This window comes from Microtus oregoni, unplaced genomic scaffold (assembly GCF_018167655.1).
Source record: "Microtus oregoni isolate MIOR12 unplaced genomic scaffold, Mior012 000014F_ref0000157, whole genome shotgun sequence".
Lineage (NCBI taxonomy): Eukaryota > Metazoa > Chordata > Mammalia > Rodentia > Cricetidae > Microtus > Microtus oregoni.
This window is the reverse complement of record NW_024543073.1, coordinates 51108904-51128756: the sequence shown is the minus strand read 5'-3', so window position 1 is coordinate 51128756 and position 19853 is coordinate 51108904. Positions and strand designations below refer to the sequence as shown.

At 45.6% G+C, this 19853-nt stretch overlaps 1 protein-coding gene across 1 annotated transcript in view; it reads right to left on the bottom strand.

Moving 5' to 3' along the window:
• The window catches only part of Cacna1a (calcium voltage-gated channel subunit alpha1 A), a gene marked incomplete at its 3' end in the record, with an annotated part of 258667 nt that overhangs the window by 75765 nt on the left and 163049 nt on the right, over window positions 1–19853 (bottom strand). Inside the window, exons 10-12 of the mRNA XM_041663340.1 lie at window positions 19704–19760; window positions 17437–17526; window positions 3424–3633 (exon numbers count right to left, since the gene is read on the bottom strand). Of these exons, the coding sequence (XP_041519274.1) occupies window positions 3424–3633; window positions 17437–17526; window positions 19704–19760 (357 nt within the window). The remainder of the gene's footprint in view (window positions 1–3423; window positions 3634–17436; window positions 17527–19703; window positions 19761–19853) is intronic.

Here is a 19853-nt window from a genome sequence, read left to right as displayed (position 1 = left end):
GGTGTAGGATATTGCTACGGACCTAGTTTTGTGTTGACTGATGTAATGCCTTATTACATTTACTAAGTGACTAGCTGGGTTTCGGGCATAGCCATACATGTGTGGAAAGCCTGTTTACACTAGACACTGAGAGGCAGAGGCTTTGGATCAGCCATAGAAAGCCGGCCTAGAATCCTCCAGTAAGTCAGCGGGGTACGGCTCAGTGGTAGAGCACTAACCTAGCATGGATAAAGCCTTGGGTTCCATTCCAGCACTGCAATAAACAAATGAAGGAGCAAGCGGGAAAGGAGGTGGAAAGAAAGGACAGACTGGGGATTTAGAGCAGTTCCCACAGACCTCAGAATTACGGCTCCAGAGCTAATTCTGCCTGACGATTGCCAAGGTTTGCATGCCTGTGTTCCCTTTTGGAAATCTGTGAATTTTTTTTTTTTTTTTGAGACAAGGTCTCACTACGTAGTCTTGGCATTCCTATTTAGACCAGACTGGCCCCAAGCTCACAGAGATCTACATGCCTCTGCCTCCCCAAGTGTTGAGATTGAAGGCCTGTGCCATCACACCTGGCCTCTGAAACGGTAATCATTCCCCCAGGGAGCAGCTCCCACGGGGTATGAAGCTGTTAGAACAGTGTGTGGTGGCCGAAGGGGCATCAGGCCCCAGAGTCCTGTCAACAGCCCTCGATATGACATAATAGGTCTTGATATGGGAGTTCGTCTTCTGGCCTCTCATGGGGACATGGTAGTCCCCCTTTCAGAGGACACAGCACTGGGAGCAGAGACAGCTTTCCAGCAAACAACCAAGTCTGCCCGAATGCCACAAGGAAACTTCCCAGGCTCCAGGAATTCAAGAAAGGAACTGTCTCTTGATGTTCAATCACCCAGCCTCTGGTGTTGTTACAGTAGTGTGGATTGGCTAAGAGGATCGTCAAGAGCCCTAGCTAGGCCCTGCTTTAAAGAGGTGGTTTGAATCGATTACCAAAAAACCCTCATCGTGATATCTTGTCCTAACTTCCTTTGATTTGTAGGATTTTCTAAAACTCCTTGTTTTCAGGAAAAACCCTTGAGTGTCTGGGACAGAGCAGCTAGAGAAACAGATCTGCCTATAATAGCTGGTCCCTCTGAGATCCAGCAGGGGGCGCTCTCTGAGACGCTTGCTCCCTCATTACCATGGAAACGAGGGAGCTGGTGACAGGCAACATTGAAGGGACCAGGAGAATCTCAGGATGGTCAGACCCACCCTCTACAGAGAGATCCTGAGACCCAGAAGCACGTGTCATCAATCCCAAGGGTGCTCACTTGCTCTGGTCTGGATTTCTCTGAAACTTCATCTTAAGATTCACACCGTGTCATTCTTGATCCTTACAGAACACCTTAGTACTGAAAATCTCTGACCGATGGCCGATAGCCTGAACCGGCTTAGGGGGTAGGACTTCCATCAGACGCAGTTTGGACTTAGGAACAGAAATCCTGGATACATCCCTTACAAGCTGTGTGACCTGGGAAAAGTTCCTTTGCCTCTCTGTCTCTGTTTTCATTAACTGGAAAATGGGGCTAACTAAAAGATGTCTACAGACACCAAGGCCTCCGGGCAGGAAGTTCTAATCCCGTCTCCTTAACCAGGACAGACTGCAAAATGATTAGTGGAGGGAACTAGGTGAGTAAAAATAGTAGCGATCAAGAGGTTCTGACGGCAAGCGAATAGCCTGCATTACACGGCTCCAGAGGGACCAAGGCAATGATGTAGCTTGGAAGCGGGTCAGGTGAAGGAAGGACAGTCCCCTTGGGGTGTCCTGTGGGGCCAGACAGCAGGCCTGGGGACCACGACAGTTCAAGAAAATAGTCCCTTAGATTAGAATTCAGGCCTTTCTAGGTCAGAGGCATGACCATCCCTTAGAGCTGTCCTAGGCTACTTCTGAGCAAAGGCAGGAAACAGGTCAGAAGGCTAATAGCTCCAGGAGGAGGCAGCCAGTAGGCACGAAGGAGTTAGTAGTTCTCGAGGGGCCTCCAGGGGAGAGCCAGGCCATCCATATCCCTGTCAGGCCCACACTCTCTTCTGTTGGTTATCCTTAGAGTTTGTTCAGTCCTGGGGGCTCCCGCCTTCCAGTGCCCATGCCCAGTCTAGGTAATCCTGAAATGGGTAGAGGGTCCTGCATCCTCTGAGGAACTAACGCAGGCTCACATTTGTTCTAAAGGGCCCGTTCCAGACAGAGGGGAGGCAAAAGGAGAAGGCAGAGGAGGAGAGGAGAGTGAACAAGGAAGGAGGTAGGGGCTGGGGGCCTATAATCCCCCAGGGTGGGGTTGTGGTCATGGCTCAGTGGTAGAACCCCTGCCTACTGTGTGTTAATTCTAATGCTAGCACTGCGAAGAAGGGAAGAGAAGAGAGAGGCAGAAGGGGTCGCTGCAGTGCAGGACAGCAGAGGGGCAGAGGGGGGTCGCTGTCTACAGGACAGCAGGGGCAGAGGGGTCACTAGCAAGACACTTTGTGGTTTTAAGGTTCCCAACCTGAAAGTGCACATCTCATGGACATTCTGAGCAGTGCCACTGTCTCTATGTGGCTCTTTTGGTCACTGTCTCCTATCTCCTCCATCTGCACTCTGTCTGTATTCCTGTATCTCACTTAGAAACAGTAGCTGTGTATTCTTAGGACTGTGAGAAAGATGGGCGGAACAAGTCTGGCTGTGTTCTGTGTCCCTTTCAATGGTTCATGTCACAGAAGGCTGCACTATAGAGTGGGAACACTACAAACCAGATTGGGGCCTTAAAAGCTGGGGCTTAGTGGGAGGTGCTTAGGACGCTGACAGTGTGCCTCGTTGTCCGTCTGTCTTACTCTGAGCCTGTCTGTCTTTGCATTCAGATCTATCTCTGCCAGTCTCTCTTTTCTTTTTTGTTTTTACTACTTTGTGCTTTGTGCATGTATGTATGTGCCTGCGTGTGCGTGTAAGTGTGTGTGTGTGTATATTCCCATGCCGCAGTGCTCCTGCGAAGCCAGAGGTTTGGTGGGAATCTTTTCTCTTTCTACCAGGTGAGTTCCGGAAGTCAACTTAGGTTTCCAGGCTTGACACCTGAGCCTTTACCACTGAGCCATCTAGCTGGGTCCTGTCTTTCTCTCTTTTGGATGTCTGCTCGTCTGTGTGTCTTGTCTTGGCTTCCTGGCTGCAGGTGTGAGAACAGGCTCCGGCACACACTCCTTCCGCCCCCATGTCACTGCCCAGAGCTAAGCCAGAGCAGGTGGCGTCATGCCCTCAACCCTGCCAAGCTATGTCTTTGCTCAGCTGCCTCAGGTCTAACACCAGTCTAAGGCAGCTCCACTTGTAGCAGCAGCTGCGAGGTCCCTGTTTCAGCTGCAGAAATGGTCACTGGTCCTAGGCAGGGGCGGGTTGGGGAAGGGCCGAAGGAGCAGCAGAAGCCGGCAGAGAGCAGCACTCACAGAGGAAGTCGGAGAGCCACTCGGGCTGGTTGTAGTGGACGATGGCGACGCATAGCGTGTTGAGGGCTACCAGACTGAGCACGGTCCAGTAGAAGGCCTGAGTTTTGACCATGCGGCGGATGTAGAAACGCATCCTTCTCTCCTTTTTGTGAAAAAAAGTTGAGTTCTCCAGCTTGGCACTTTTAATGCTGGCTCTGGCAAAAGGAGACCCTGCGAAGGAAAGGACAGAGAAAGTGAGACTCAGGATGGCCTTTGGTGAGGAGGCCCATAGGAAGGGGGTCACAGGAGAGGACAAGATGGAGCTGAGCTGTGCTGCAAGTTCCCTGTGGGAGCTACATGCTCCAAAGGCTCCAGGAAGAGGGCTGGCAGGATGCTGGGTCCCAAGTGATCCACAGGGACTGCCCACTTGCAGCATGGAGTGGCTGTTTAGGGTTCGGTGCACTTTAGATGTTCAGATCAGGAGTACTCAGCTGAGGGTCACTGGAGAACTGAGGGGTCATGGGCTCTTATTAGGCCCTGAGCTGGGGACAAGACCGAGGCAGAATTCCCACACATGCGAAAGTGGCCATTCAAGGAGAACACACATTAAACAGGGATGGCGCAGTCAGTAAGTGCTTGTTTTAAAACTTCAAAGACCTGGGTTGAACCCCAGAACCCACATCAAGCCGGACAGAGCAGAACACTTGTAATCCCAGCGCTGGTGACAGCAGACTCGCTGGCCAGCCAGTCTCGCCTAATGGCTGGGTCCAGGCCAGTAGGAGACCAGATCTCAGAGGAGGTGCAGGGTTCCTGAGGATGCTCCCTCAGGCTCTCCTCTGGGCTCTACGCAGATGTCACCCACACAGACGTGAACAGGTGAGGGCTAGACCAGGACCCGGTGTCCTCCATGGCCTCTACATGGTCCTCCATGGCCTCTACATGCAAGCAGGACACACACCACAAACACCAACATTTAAAAAGTCTAAATGGAATATAATAATTTTTAAAAAGTGTTTTCATTGTGTGTGTGTGTGTGTGTGTGAGAGAGTGTGTGCGCACACACGTGTGCCATGTGAATACAGATGCTCATGAGGCCGGGAAAGGACAAGCATCACCAGTGGATGTGAGTGTGGGAACTGGACTTAGGTGTTTTAACCCACTGAGTATCTCTCCAGGCCCCGAGTGTAATAACCGATTGGAGCCTATACCTACAGAGGCTTCCCCTTTCTCTCGTGCTCCATACTCTCTATTTTCTTTCTTTCTTTACTTTTTTGATAGTGCCAAGAATGGAACTCAGGGTCTTGCACACAGCAGTCACACACAGTAGGTGAACACAGTAGGTGAACACTCTATTACTGAGTCATGGCCCCTACCATTTATGATTAATTATTTTTATAAAAACAATTACAGGGGGCTGGAGAGATGGCTCAGAGGTTAAGAGCATTGCCTGCTCTTCCAAAGGTCCTGAGTTCAATTCCCAGCAACCACATGGTGGCTCACAACCATCTGTAATGGGGTCTGGTGCCCTCTTCTGGCCTTTGAGCATACACACAGACAGAATATTGTATACATAATAAATAAATAAATATTAAAAAAAACTTACTTTATAAAAAAAAACAATTACATTTAATACAAGTAGACACGAATCGCCGATAAGCTGGTGGATTGCATAACCGGACTTTTTAAACTACTTGCTACGATGGTTTGTGTGTGTGCACCCATCCACGTAGACCAGCAGAGGATGTCAGGTACCCCGGAACTAGGGTGTTGTGAACTGCTCTATATGGGTGCTGGGAATGGAACGACCAGAGTCTCACAGGGGCAGTGAGCAACTTCCCTGTTGTGCCATCTGCAGCCTCTGTAGGTGGTTCTGAAGCGTGTCTACACCGCAGCATGGCTAGCTTGAGCAGTTACCGTGTGTATTACTGTTATGGTTTGCCTCTTACGTGTTTCCAGCCTCTAGCGTAAATGGGAGGGGGTGAACACTTTATGAGTTGGGGCCTAGAGGGATGTGCTGGGTGGCTTCAACTTGACTCAAACCTTGATCTATCTGGAAAGAGGGAATCTTAATTGAGAAAATACCTCTGTGAGACCGGCCTGTAGGCAAGCCTGTGGGGGACTGATGTGGGCAGGTGGTCAGGGTGCGGGGGGGGGGGGGGGGGGCAGGCAGAGCAAGCCAGAGGGAGCAAGCCAGTAAGCAGCACTCCTGCACAAGAGAATAAGTCACTTCTGAAGAACTAACAGTCGGTAAAGGGGCCAGAGATGGAGCTGAGTAGGGGAGCTGGCCCCTATGGCACTCACTGGGCTGTGCCCTCAGCTTTGCAAAGCCAAGTAAGCAAATAAATAAAAGCTGCATGAACAGTAAGTCAAGGAATTGATCTTATTAAATCAATTAATCTATAATTAAACAATGCCAAGTGATATATCATGAATAAATCAGGAACATTACAGATTGATGCCTCCACTAAGGAGTGTCCAGAGTGTCAGTCTCCCTCATCCTCGTCAGCACGGGGTTGGATCACTTTTTCATGTTTGTCAGAACGAAGGATGAGGAAGACCAGAAGCTCGCTAAGAGTGGGCATCCGTCTAACTCACAAGGTCTCAACTTGGGCTCTCAAGTACACAACAACATCACCATGTAGGGATAAGTCCCGCCCCTTGGGGGGCGTGTTCGCCTTGGGCTAATGTCTGCCTATAAATTTGGCTCCCAGCCCTCTCTTTCTGCTTTCCTGGTCTCCGCAGGAACGGTGGTTCTGTAAGTCTATTTTGCCATTAAAGCTATATATATTTTTACAATCTGTCTGCATTCGTTTACGCCGTTACATTTTGGCGTCCAACGTGGGCTATTTTGCCCCCACTCCAGCGGGTAGCCCGCTAGCTAACACAGCACCCTCCTGGGTGCTGTTTTTCAGTTCATGACTCCGGCCCCAGTGCCGAGTCCGAGACATACTCGGCCACACAGGCCCATTCTGCCTGCCTTGGCTAAGTTTGCAGCGGAACCCCACTGCCTGAATTAGCAGAAGCTCAAGTACCTGCGGTTTTGCAACAAAAGCTGCCACAGCGGCAGATTTGGTCTGATACAAAGTGACTTGGCCGGGCAGTGGTGGCCCACGCCTTTGATACCAGCACTTGGGAGGCAAAGGCAGGCGGATCTCTGTGAGTTTGAGGCCGGCCAGGCAGTGGTAGCGCACGCCTTTAATCCCAGCACTTGGGAAGCAGAGGCAGGCGGATCTCTATGAGTTTGAGGCCGGCCAGGCAGTGGTAGCGCACGCCTTTAATCCCAGCACTTGGGAAGCAGAGGCAGGCGGATCTCTGTGAGTTTGAGGCCGGCCAGGCAGCGGTAGTGCACGACTTTAATCCCAGCACTTGGGAAGTAGAGGCAGGTGGATCTCTGTGAGTTTGAGGCCGGCCAGGCAGTGGTAGCGCACGCCTTTAATCCCAGCACTTGGGCGGCAGAGACAGGCAGATCTCTGTGAGTTCGAGGCCAGCCTGGTCTACAGAGCTAGTTCTAGGACAGGCTCCAAAAACACAGAGACCACCACTGGCAGGAACTGATCATTGAAGGTAAAAAATTTTTCTTTTATAAATAAAATGTCTGAACACATTAGTATTCAAGAATTTAACAGTTTTTTAAATTGTACCATGTGGGAGATTTTACAAGAGGTGTCTATCACCCCACATCTATGGATCCTTCTGGGATTCGTAGTTTTCATTGGCACTAAATGGTTTGATAATAGAAATATGATAAAGTCTTTACGAGACGAATCCAGGATTCTTAAGGCAGAGATTGAATGCTTAAAAACAATTGAGAATCAGTTTGAAGTTCTCCAGGCTGATGTTAAGGAGAAATTCATTACTATGGAAGAGGGAACAGCTGATCTGGATCTTAAGCTTCAGTCCCTTTCTGTAGGAACTGAAACATTAGTGGTTGATATTAAGGAGAAATTCATTACTATGGAAGAGGGAACAGCTGATTTGAATCGTAAGCTTCAGTCCCTTTCTGTAGGAACTGAAACATTAGTGGCTGATATTAAGGAGAAATTCATTACTATGGAAGAGGGAACAGCTGATTTGGATTGTAAGCTTCAGTCCCTTTCTGTAGGAAATGAAACATTAACTGAGAGAATCAAAACTGCTGAATGTGACAATCGGATTTTGTCTAAAGCTTATGACAGATTGATGGAAAGATTGTCAATACAAGAAGGCACGGTTTATGCCATAAAAATTATGTCCAAAGATGAGATGTTATCTCTAACGGACAAACTTCATACTTTAGAATCCTCAATGAAGGCTTTGGAACATAATTCTGGACAGGAGATTCAGACATTGCAGAAGGCAATGGTGAATAGAATTGAAAAGATTGAGGAATTTCTAAATTCTGATGAAGAAGAGCAAAGGGTAGAAAGGCAAATTTTAACTACATCTGTGAGTAAATCTTTCCGGGACAATTTCCACAAAGCTCTACCTACAGCTCTACCTGCCTTTCCAGTAATAACAACAGAGACGGTGATTGGTTCCAGAAACCCTAGGGTCATCAAGGAGGATACATGGGAGCCTGTCCGTATGAATGATCTCAAGGAAATAAAACAGGCTGTCATGACTTTTAGGATGCAAGCCTCTTTTGTGAAAGAGATGCTAAGATCTTGGGCCACGACAAGCAGAGCAACCCCCTCGGACTGGCTCCAGCTGAGCTCTGCGGTACTTGAGAGTGGACCGCAATTGAAATGGAAATGCTTATTCAGGCAAGAGGCTAGACTTTTAGAACAGCAGGAAAAAGAGAAGGGAATTGACATTTCCCTAGATAAAATTCTAGGTGAAGGGCTCTTTTCTGACCCTCAGGAACAAGCTAATTTGGATGAAAACACACTCTCCATGTGTACTACAGCAGCCTTAAGGGCTTGGGACAGGGTACAAGACCCAGGACAGAGAATGGAATCATTTGTCAGAGTTAAACAGGGTCAGAGAGAACCCTTTAGTGACTTTTTACAAAGATTAACTAAGGCTGTACAAATAGGGATATCTGACCCAGAAGCAAGACGTATAATGATTGAGTCTTTGGCTTATGAAAATGCAAATGTGGAATGCAAAAGGATTTTGGGCCCTTTAAAGCTCAGATCAGCGCCCTTGGAAGAATGGGTCTTGCATACACTCAATGTTGATACATTTGATTATGGCACTGAAGCATGGGTAGAAGAAGCAATTTCCAATGCTAAAAGGAGACACCAGAATACCAAATGTTTTAATTGTGGCAAAATGGGTCATATGAAAAGGAATTGTAGACAACGGATTTTCAGAAATAATAATAATAATAATAATGCATCTTTCAGAAATAATAATAATAATAATGCATCTTCTAGAAATAACAGAAATAGGACTCAGCCTTCAGGTTTATGTAGAAGATGTGGAAAAGGCAGACATTGGACGAATGAATGCAGGTCTACAGGAGATAGACAAGGCAACCTGATACAGTCGGGAAACGTGAGGGGGGGGGGCCTCACAGGCCCCCATGGCAAACATGGTTCAGTCATTTCCAGTTTCTGCAGAGAACGTGCCTTGTCAGGACAATTAGGAAGCCACATGCCTACTGTTACAAGCAATAATGATCAGAAAGATAAGTTACGTGTGTTTTGGCAAACTTCTATAAATGATCAAAGACCTAAACTGAGAGTGTGTGTAAATGGCATTTTTATTACTGGCCTGCTGGACACAGGTGCTGATGTAAGTATCATTACCCCAGAATCTTGGCATCCGTATTGGCCTCTTCAGAATGTAAATGTTCAGCTCCTGGGAATTGGAACCCTATCTCGAGTAAGGCAGAGCACGAGATGGGTTGAATGTATAGGGCCAGAGGGACAAACAGGAAAATTAAAGCCATATGTAGCCAATATCGCAATGAATTTATGGGGTCGTGACCTATTACAACAATGGAATACCGAAATTAACATTCCTGCTACTTCTAGAGCCTATATTTCTGAGAATAATATTAAAAAATATTACAAACGGAGAAAACCGGCCATTCGGGCTGTACAAGAACAAGCAATTCATGTCCCTTAAGAGATACCAACAGCCTTGCCTCTAAAATGGTTGACTCAGAAACCGATATGGACAAAGCAATGGCCTTTAGCTGAGGAAAAGTTACAGGCTTTAGAACAGCTGGTACAAGAACAATTAGATGCTGGACATATAGAAGAATCTACCAGCCCTTGGAATTCTCCTGTATTTGTGGTTAAGAAAAAATCAGGTAAATGGAGAATGGTGACAGATCTCAGGGCCATCAACAAGATTATTCAACCTATGGGCCTTCTGCAATCTGGAATTCCTTTGCCCTCTTTATTACCAAAAGGATGGCCTCTTATAGTTATTGATTTAAAGGATTGTTTTTTCACTATACCTTTGCAAAAAGAAGATAGAGAAAAATTTGCCTTCACAGTGCCTACTTATAACAATTCTCAACCTTCGAGGAGGTACCACTGGACCGTTCTCCCCCAGGGTATGTTAAATAGCCCCTCCCTGTGCCAATATTTTGTGAACCAACCATTGCAAATAATACGCAAGAAATTTCCCAAATCTATAGTATACCATTACATGGACGACATTTTGTTATCCGATTCAAACATGGATACCTTGAACAGACTGTTTGAAGAAATAAAGGTACTTTTACCTAAATGAGGATTGCAAATCGCTCCTGAAAAGATTCAGAAGGGAGATTCTGTTAATTATTTAGGTTATAAAATTAAGACACAAAAAGCACAAATTAGGAGAGATCGCCTACGGACTCTAAATGACTTCCAAAGACTGTTAGGAGACATTTCCAGTCTACGACCAGCTATCGGAATAACACCTGATCTAATAATTCATTTGAACAAAACCTTGGATGGTGATAAAGATTTAAACGGTCCAGAGAATTAACAGCTGAAGCAGAAAAGGAACTGACAATGATTGAGGAAAAATTACAACAGGCACGTGTGGACAGGGTGAATCCAGAGCTCGATTGTATTCTCGTCATACTACCATCAAAAATTTCTCCTACAGGAATTTTAATGCAGAGAGATGATATTATTTTGGAATGGATCTTTTTACCACATAAACCAAGTAAGAAACTGAAAACTTATGTGGAAAAAGTCTCTGAGTTAATTATAAAAGGCAAGCTGAGACTTCGTCAACTAGCAGGCATAGACCCAGCAGAAATTATAGTGCCTTTCACTGCTGATGAACTAAAGAAATTAGGGGAAGACAATGAACCATGGCAAAGAGCTCGTGCTAATTTTTTGGGAGACATTAATAACAACTATCCAAAAAGCAAGAGGCTTAACTTCATAAAGAGAACTTCTTGGATTCTTCCTCGAATCATCCGTGATGCTCCAATAACTGGAGCCCGTACATTCTATACTGATGCCAATAAATCAGGGAAGGCAGGTTACAAATCAGAAGACTTGGGTAAGGTGGAACAAAGTCCGTATAATTCTGTCCAGAAGGCAGAATTATATGCCATTCTTATGGTGCTAAGGGATTTTAAAGAACCTATTAATATAGTTACAGATTCACAATACTCAGAAAGAGTTATTTTACATATTGAAACTGCTGAATTTATACCTGATGATACTGAACTAACCTCATTGTTTCTCCAGGTTCAAGATTTGATCAGGAACAGGCTTTGCCCTATGTACATAACACACATCCGATCCCATACGGGTCTGCCAGGTCCTCTAGCACAAGGTAATGCAGAAATTGATCCATTATTGATTGATAGTGTGCTACAAGCCTCTGAATTTCACAAAAAACATCATGTTAATAGCAAAGGTTTGAAGAAAGAGTTTTCAATTACATGGCAACAAGCTAAGGAGATTGTAAAGAAATGCCCTACTTGCTCTTTCTATAACCAAACGCCACTGCCTGCAGGGGCTAATCCAAAGGGCATCCAAAGGAATGAAATCTGGCAGATGGATGTGTTCCACTTTGCAGAATTTGGCAAATTAAAATATGTTCATCACACCATTGACACTTATTCAGGCTTTCAGTGGGCAACTGCTTTAAGTTCAGAAAAAGCTGATTCAGTAATCACTCATTTATTAGAAGTCATGGCTATCATGGGTATACCTACACAAATAAAGACGGATAATGGTCCTGCTTATGTTTCTAGGAAAATGAAACAGTTTTTTGATTATTACAATATCAAGCATGTTACAGGTATACCATACAATCCTACAGGTCAAGCAGTCATAGAAAGATCAAATCGAACTATAAAGGATATGTTGAACAAACAGAAAGGGGTGGAATAGACCCCCAGAAATAGGTTACATAATGCTTTGTTAACCTTGAATTTTCTCAGCGCTAATGAGAAGGGAACAACGGCTGCAGAAAGACATTGGATAATGGAAAAGTCTACTGAACTAAATCAACCAGTTTATTTCAAGGATGTGCTGACCTCACAATGGAAGCCAGGAGATGTGCTACGTTGGGGAAGGGGTTTTGCTCTTATCTCCACAGGTGAGGAAAAATTGTGGATACCATCAAAATTAATAAAGGTTCGGTTTGAAGAAGAGAAGCCATTTGGAAAGATAAATAACAGTTCTTCCATAAGGATGGCGAACATACCGATGGTAAGAAATACAGATAGGTTGGAGGCAGGGTTCTTTTCTTATCTCCATAGGAAAATACTCATCTTCAAAGAAATTGAGGGACCCTGAATATTTAATTACTGATGGATGGACACATTTTGTAAGTATTAATTTTTATATATATGTCTTATTAAACATTTCTTTATAAATATATAGAGCTGGTTTTGAAGTTGGACTCTGGCTCAGTCCCTCTCCAATTCCAAGCCTGTTAGTAAGAGAAAAACCCAGAGTTTCTGGAGTTTCTGTCTCATGTCAGGAGCCATGATATGGGACAGAAAGAAATATGAGTTTAGAAAACATCTTTGCTTTTCTTCATATTTATCATACTTTTCATTGAATATATCTATCATGCCTTTCATTGAATATATATATGTATGTCTATATATGTCTATATGATTAATGTTTAAGTTTTTCACAATGAACAATGAGTTTTTCCTGAAGTGACATTTGAAGTTTCCAGGAAGAAGATGGGGCCCCACAACAACAACTCTACCTGGTTGATATGACGTCATGATATTGATAGCGCTACTACAAGACCTGTTTTGGGTACCAGCTGCACAAGACGATCCCAACTTGGTTAGCTGAAATGGTGCACATCTTGTACAACATTCTGGCCAGACCTCCACAAAATACTCAGAGACTATTTGCAATTTTAAAAGACATTGATCTTGAAATTTAACCATCATTTTACTTTCACAAAATCCCCCAGAAAGAACGTTGCCCCCATGACAGCTGGAAGTAATTTTAGAGGATGACGTCCCCTCTCCCAGTAAAGTTTTCCCCTGGGTTTAGGGACATCATTTAGGGGTTGGGAGGTTGGGGGAGGAATTTTATAAGCTCAGGGATCATTTTGAAAAAAAAAAAAAGAGGGAATGATAGGATAATAGATTTATAATTGTGAGTTACTGCTTTTAGACAAATATATTGGTATCGATTCTTGTATATTGATACAAAGTTAAATTATATTGACTATTGTATGCATGCATGTTTCTATGTCTGTTTAAAACATTTTTATGTATTGACATATATTGTATTGATATATATATATTGTATATATTTACCATATTGCAGTGTACATTTCTACCTCTGATTAAGATACTTATATGTTTGTGTATTGATATATATTTACCATATTGCAATGTATATTTGTACAGTGTTTATATTTGGAGGTCATTATCCTCATTTGTTACACAGTTGTTCATTGTCTTAGTCTTTAAGTTAGATAGATATTGAGAATTATGTAGATAAATAGTCATCTAAGTTTGTCATTTATAATTAGACTAATCAGGTTCTCTAGATATATAGAGTTATGCTCAGTATAGATAATCTTCAACCTCTTCAAAGAGCTGTAGAAAATGGCCTTTAATCTAACTCAGAGTTTCGTGATAGTGAGACACAATTGCTCCTGGCAACACCGCTCTATTCCCGAGAGAATGTTGAGCACCAAAGACACTCCATCTGGAGCCTTTCTATTTGGCAGAACTGGCCTTTTGGCAAAGAAATGCCCATACCTCAACCACTGACAGAGATACATCAATGGATAAAACAGGACTGTCATATCCTGCCAAGACAGGGTATGATAGTTTTGAAAAGTTCCTTGCCTTTAATAATGGTATGTCAGTTATGTTAGGCCTTAGCCAAAATTGGTTGACTCAACATTGCAAAGGAGACTTTGGGTGATTGCCCAGGTAGTCAGTTGTCTCTGTCAATCGTTGCATATTTTGGATATATCTCGTTTGCTGAGTAGTGTTTATTCCCTTCTCAGATCTTTGACGGAGTTGAAGATTATATAATTGTAGTTACTCTCTACATTATTTGGACTCCTTGAGATAGAATGTTTAGCAAAGCTTTTGTTCTCAATATTGTTTGCTATATTTATTATTTGTTGTTATTGTATATAGTTGTATTTGGTTTGGTTCTCTCTTATTTAGACAAAAAGGGGAGATGTAGGGATAAGTCCCACCCCTTGGGGGGCGTGTTCACCTTGGGCTAATGTCTGCCTATAAATTTGGCGAGCGTGCTCCCAGCCCTCTCTTTCTGCTTTCCTGGTCTCCGCGGGAATGGTGGTTCTGTAAGTCTATTTCGCCATTAAAGCTATATATATTTTTACAATCTGTCTGCATTCGTTTACGCCGTTACATCACCAAAATGCTTGCCTACTAAGATCGTGCAAAGCAAAGAGTGGGGCCTGCAAGATGGCTCAGCAGGTAAAGGTTCTCGCCATGAGGCCAGATGACTGGAGTTGGCGCTCTAGGACCCACATGAGAGAAAGACAGAACCTACTTCCAAAAGCTGTCTTCTGGCTTCCACACGTGTATGCTGACATGCATGTCTACACATGCACATGAACACACATACTATACCAAATATTTTTGAGACAAGGTCTTTCCATGTAGCCTTGGCTGACCTGGAACTCTAGGTAGACCAGGCTGGCCTCATACTCATAGACATCCACCTGCCTATGCCTCCTGAGTGCTGGGATTAAAGGCGTGCACCACTAGATCTGGACAGACTTATTTTTACATGACGTGTATGAGCATTTTGTCTGCATGTATGTAAGAGCACCATACGTAGCTGAGGGAGGTCAGAAGAAGATGTCAGATTTCCCTGGACATACAGATGGTTGTGAGCTGCCATGTGGGCGCTGGGAATTGAACCATGGCCCTCTGCAAGAGCAGTCAGTGCTCTTAATTCTCTCCATTCCCTAACAAATATAGTAATAATAATAATAAAAAGGGAAATCCAGACCTGGTGGCTCACACCTTAAATTCCAGAACCTGGGAGGCAGAGGCATTTAGACCTTTGTGAGACCCAGGTTATTCAGGGTTACACAAAGAGACCACGTATGGCAATAAATAAATAAATAAATAAATAAATAAAATTAGGAGGAGGAGGAAGAAGGAAAGACAGACAGGCAGACAGATCTTAAGGCCAACTGACTGAAAGCATGAAACAAATCAGACATTGCAATCAACACCTTCTCAAAGGACAGGAGCAGGTGGGCCCACAAATGGAAACAGAAATAACAGTCATTACAAACAAAAGTGTGTTCGGGCCAGACATCGAAAACAAGCTTTAAAATAGCATTACAAAGCACCCTAACTGGGTAAGGGACTGCACAACAGCAGGTGGGGGCCGGTGACGATCTGTCTTGGACAAGTTTATGAATGAGCGTCCTGTTATTCAAGCGCAATGGCCTAGGGAGTGGGGAGCTGGGAGTCAGTCATTCCTCTCTTTGTTCCTGTAATTATCCCCAGGAGCAGGCCCATCGCCAATCGGTGTGGGACAATGGATGTGCACAGCAGGGTCCTTCCTCAGAGAACCCAGCAAGGAGGAGGTGTCATCTGGTAGAGCCACCCTTGGGGCCCAGAGTTCCAGAGAAATGGTGCTACGGCTGAGATTAGAAGGGTGTGTATGCACGAGTCCCTCCCCATCGCACCCCCAAACATCCCCAGTGCCTTTGAAGTTCGGTCACTACACTCGCCAGTGGCACTGCTGAGAGACACCTTTGCAGCGAGCCTTCAGCGCTCACTCAATGTCATCTCTGAGAACCCTTCCTTGACCACGCTCTACTGTGTCAGGGTGGGCCAAGCCCGGGCTTCATCTCTACAGCTCCGTTATTCTCTCGGAATAGAATTTTTTTTCCAGTGTGTGTTTTAAATTTTTAAAATTTGCATTAGTAAATTAATTAACTTACTGTAACATATGGGCCACAGTGCGCATGTGAAGTTAGGGGACCCTCCATGTGGATCCTGGGGATCAAACTCAGGTCAGGCTTGGCAGCAAGCCTTTGCTGATCCGTCCTGGAACTCCCTTTGTCTGTGCGAATGTGTCTGGTGTGTGTATGTGTTTGCATGCTCTCTGTGCATGTTTGTCTCTGTGTGGGTGACATCTGTGTGGAGCCCAGAGGAGAGCCTGAGGGAGCATCCTCAGGAACCCTGCACCTCCTCTGAGATCTGGTCTCCCACTGGCCTGGACCCAGCCATTAGGCGAGACTGGCTGGCCAGCGAGTCTGCTGTCACCAGCGCTGGGATTACAAGTGTTCTACTCTGTCCGGCTTGATGTGGGTTCTGGGGTTGTCCCTGCTTTCAAGGCAAGCATTTTATGGACTGAGCCATCCCCAGCCCCAAATCTCTTTTTAATGTGTGTTCTCATTGGGTGGAGACTTTCATGTGGGTGGGAATTCTGCTTCATGGGGATATGGGGAACCCAGCACCATATCCCCAACTCAGTGACCCCAGACTGACATTCCTAATCTAAAGATACAAATGCGACCTTACAACGCCACGTGTGGAAAAGTCCACGACGGCGCTGGCAAGACCGCTAAAGTGCTCTGGAATTCCAGAGAGCTGTCCTCTTGCCTCCGAAACAGCACTGTGGCATGTGGGTCCTCTCCCAGCACACCATACACAACAAGATAATAAAAAAAAAAAAAATCACACATCAACATTATTTCCTGTACAAAATTGTGTTCCAAAATACAATGTGACTTATTCATTGTGTGTCTCTGTGTCAAGTGCCGTGAGTGTCTGAGGACAACTTGAGATGGTTCTCTCCTTTTTCCATGTTGATTCCGGGTATCGAACTCAGGTCCTCGAGCTTAGTGGCAAGCACCTCTACCTGCTGAGCCATCTTGCCTGCCCACAACATTGTTGTTATTATACTATTTTCAGACAGAGTCACACCATGCAACTCTTGTTATCTTGGAATTCACAGAGATCTATGTCATGGGATTAAGCGCATGCACCTCCATCCCTGGTAATACAAAAGCCTTTTTAAAGGGGCCTAAAATTACCTTTAGGCTCTGTGTATGAGAAACAAATCAATGTTGTTCTAGACGTTGGTTCAACGACTAAGACATGACACATCAATATGGAAATATTCCCAAGTCTGGAAATGCCCGGAATCTGAAACAGTTTGGGTACGGAGGGTTTTGTTTTGTCACGTGTATTTGTTTTTGAAACAGGGTCTCACTGCGTAGTCCAGCTGGCCAGGAACTTGTTAGGCAGACCAGGCTCTGACTCACAGATTCAGCTGCCTCTGCCTGAGCATGCGGAGATCACAGGTGTGCCCACCACGTCCCGCTATGCAGAGTATTCTGGAGTAGGGACACTCAGCTGTAATGGGTTTAGCCAAGGTAACTAGGAGTAAATGAGTAAAGTTTGGACTTAACCTACAGTAAAGAGATTCGTGGGGCTCCTTTAGTTGGGAGACTACAATAATATTACGAGACAAGATCCAACCAGGTATGAGAAACAAAACCAAAAAAAAAAAACAAAGCAGAATGGGGGGGGGTCGTCGGTATTTTCATCATAATGTGACTTCCAGAACACTGGCATATCCAGCCGCCCAGCCTAGGGCTCGGCCTCCCATTTCTGGGTGATGGACAGTGTCTGGCACAGAGATAGGGACTTACCCACAGACGCAATGTCACCCAGCTGGTCCTCGGCCTCCTCAGGGTTGAGCAGGTCCGTCTTGCTTTTCTTCAGGGTAGCTCTCCGCAGAGCTCCAACAAGGGAAACATGGCGAGAGAAGACGGCATTACCCTTTCATGCCAGGGTGGCAGCAGACACAGCGTGCTGCCATGCCCACTGATCCACAGCATGCCCACTGCATCCACGTGCAAGCTGCCACTGGGGAAGGCAGGGAGTCCAGACAGGAGTCTAGTACTGTTCAGTTATAGTCCGAAGTCCAGGCTCAGAAACACTGTTTTCAACCTGGCCAGTTTTTATTATTTATTTTAATTAGCAATTATTATTTTATGTGCCTGGGTGTTTTGCCTGAGTGTATGTCTGTGTAGCACATGTGTACAGCGCACACAGAGGGCAGAAGAAGGCATCTCATTCCTTGAGACTGGAGTTAAGAATGTTGTGGTCCACCATGTGGGTGCTGAGAAAGTAAACCCAGGTCCTCTGGAAGAGCAGCCGGCACTCTTAACCTCTCGGCCATCTCTCCAGTCCTGTTTGTTTTCTGAGACAGGGTGTCACTACATAGCCCTGGCTGCCCTGGCACACACAGAAATTCACCTGCTTCTGCCTCTGGAGCACTGAGATCACAGGTGTGCATCACAATGCTGGCTCTGGTCCATTTGAATATTCAGAGCAGGGTTCACGTCCTAGAAGTTCTGGGACAGGAGGTATAGTCCACCCTTAACCTAGCACACATGTGCTGCACTGGCTGGGGCTGGGACAACTGTCCCGTGCCAAGGCTTGCTCCCCAAGGCTCTCCAGCAGATGTACACTCTAAAGGAGACTCGAAACACTCCAGAGAGAATCACTTTCTACTCCCAAGTAAAAGATCTATGATTCTTAATTTCTTTTTGTCATTTTGCTATTTAAATTTTTTTCCTAATTGTTTTTTTGTTGTTGCTGCACAAAATAGTGGTTTTTAAGAAAAGATTTAGCTGGGCGGTGGTGGCGCACGCCTTTAATCCCAGCACTCGGGAGGCAGAGGCAGGCGGATCTCTGTGAGTTCGAGGCCAGCCTGGTCTACAAGAGCTAGTTCCAGGACAGGAACCAAAAGCTACGGAGAAACCCTGTCTCGAAAAATCAAAAAAAAAAAAAAAAAAAAGAAAAGATTTAAGACGGGTGGTGGTGGTGCATGCCTTTAATCCCAGCACTAGGGAGGCAGAGGCAGGCAGGCAGATCTCTGCAGGCTCAAAGCCAGCCTGGTCTACAAGAGCTAATTCCAGGACAGGCTCTATAGTTACAGAGAAACCCAGTCTTGAAAAAACAAAAGAAAAAAAAAAGATTGAAAAAGAAATCAAGTGCATGTGTATTTGTGCACACGAGTGGCCAGAAGAGGGGTCAGACCCTCTGGAGTTGGAGAGACAGGCGTGAGCTGTCATGTGGGCACTGGGAGGGGAACCTGGATCCTCTGGAAGAGCAGCAAGTGCTCTTAACTGAGGATTCATCTCTCCAAACTCCCCCAAATAGTAGGACATTTTTATACACCTGTAACACTGCACTGTACTTCCTATCTGTCTTCCACTGCTTTTCCCTGCTCCTACTGCACCCACTGCTGGGCGGGGCTGGGATTTAGGAAGCAACTGAGCTGCAGGGATCTGGTTGGTTGGAGTGGACCACATTTTTCAGGGACAGTGGGGGTGGGCAGTCATCTCCCCCCCTCCCTTTCTTGGCAGTGCTGCAGACGAATCCCAGAACTTTATGCATGTGCTCTGTCAGTCTAGCCCGGAGATGGGATTCTTCCTCATTATTAGTAACACTGGTGTGTGCGCACGTATGTGTGTGCGCACGTATGTGTGTGTGTATGTGTATGTGTTAGCTTGTGTGCATGAATGTGTGCACACACTTCTTTCTCTGCTTCTGCCATGTGGGTTCTGGTGATGGAACTCAGGCCACTAAGCTTGCACACAGACATCTTCATCCACTGAATCATCTCACCAGCCCTATTATGTGCACTTTACAGAAGAGCAACACTGTGGACACACGGTTAAAGGAGAAAAGGGCAAGTCAGGAATGAACCTCCCCCTGCTCCCCACGAGGTTCTAAAATTCCTCCCAGAGGCCCATTCCTCAATAACTCAAACCTCCATGCACAGCCCAGTCTCACATCTCTTCCTGGCATGGCCTACTTATACCGGCTAGAACCAGTCACCCGTGCCCAGCCCCAGCTAACCCCACTCCCCTGGGACCCGTCTTCATGCTGGGCTCAGAGCAGTTACCATCAAAAGGGTGTCTCTGCTCCACGTCGGTTTCGTCTTCTGCAAGGATCACCTCTTCTGAGGAGAAAAGCAGAGTTAAGGTCCTTCCTGAAGGGCTTTCCAGATTGACCATCAAGGACGGACCCTGGCCACACTCACTGCCCCCGGCCA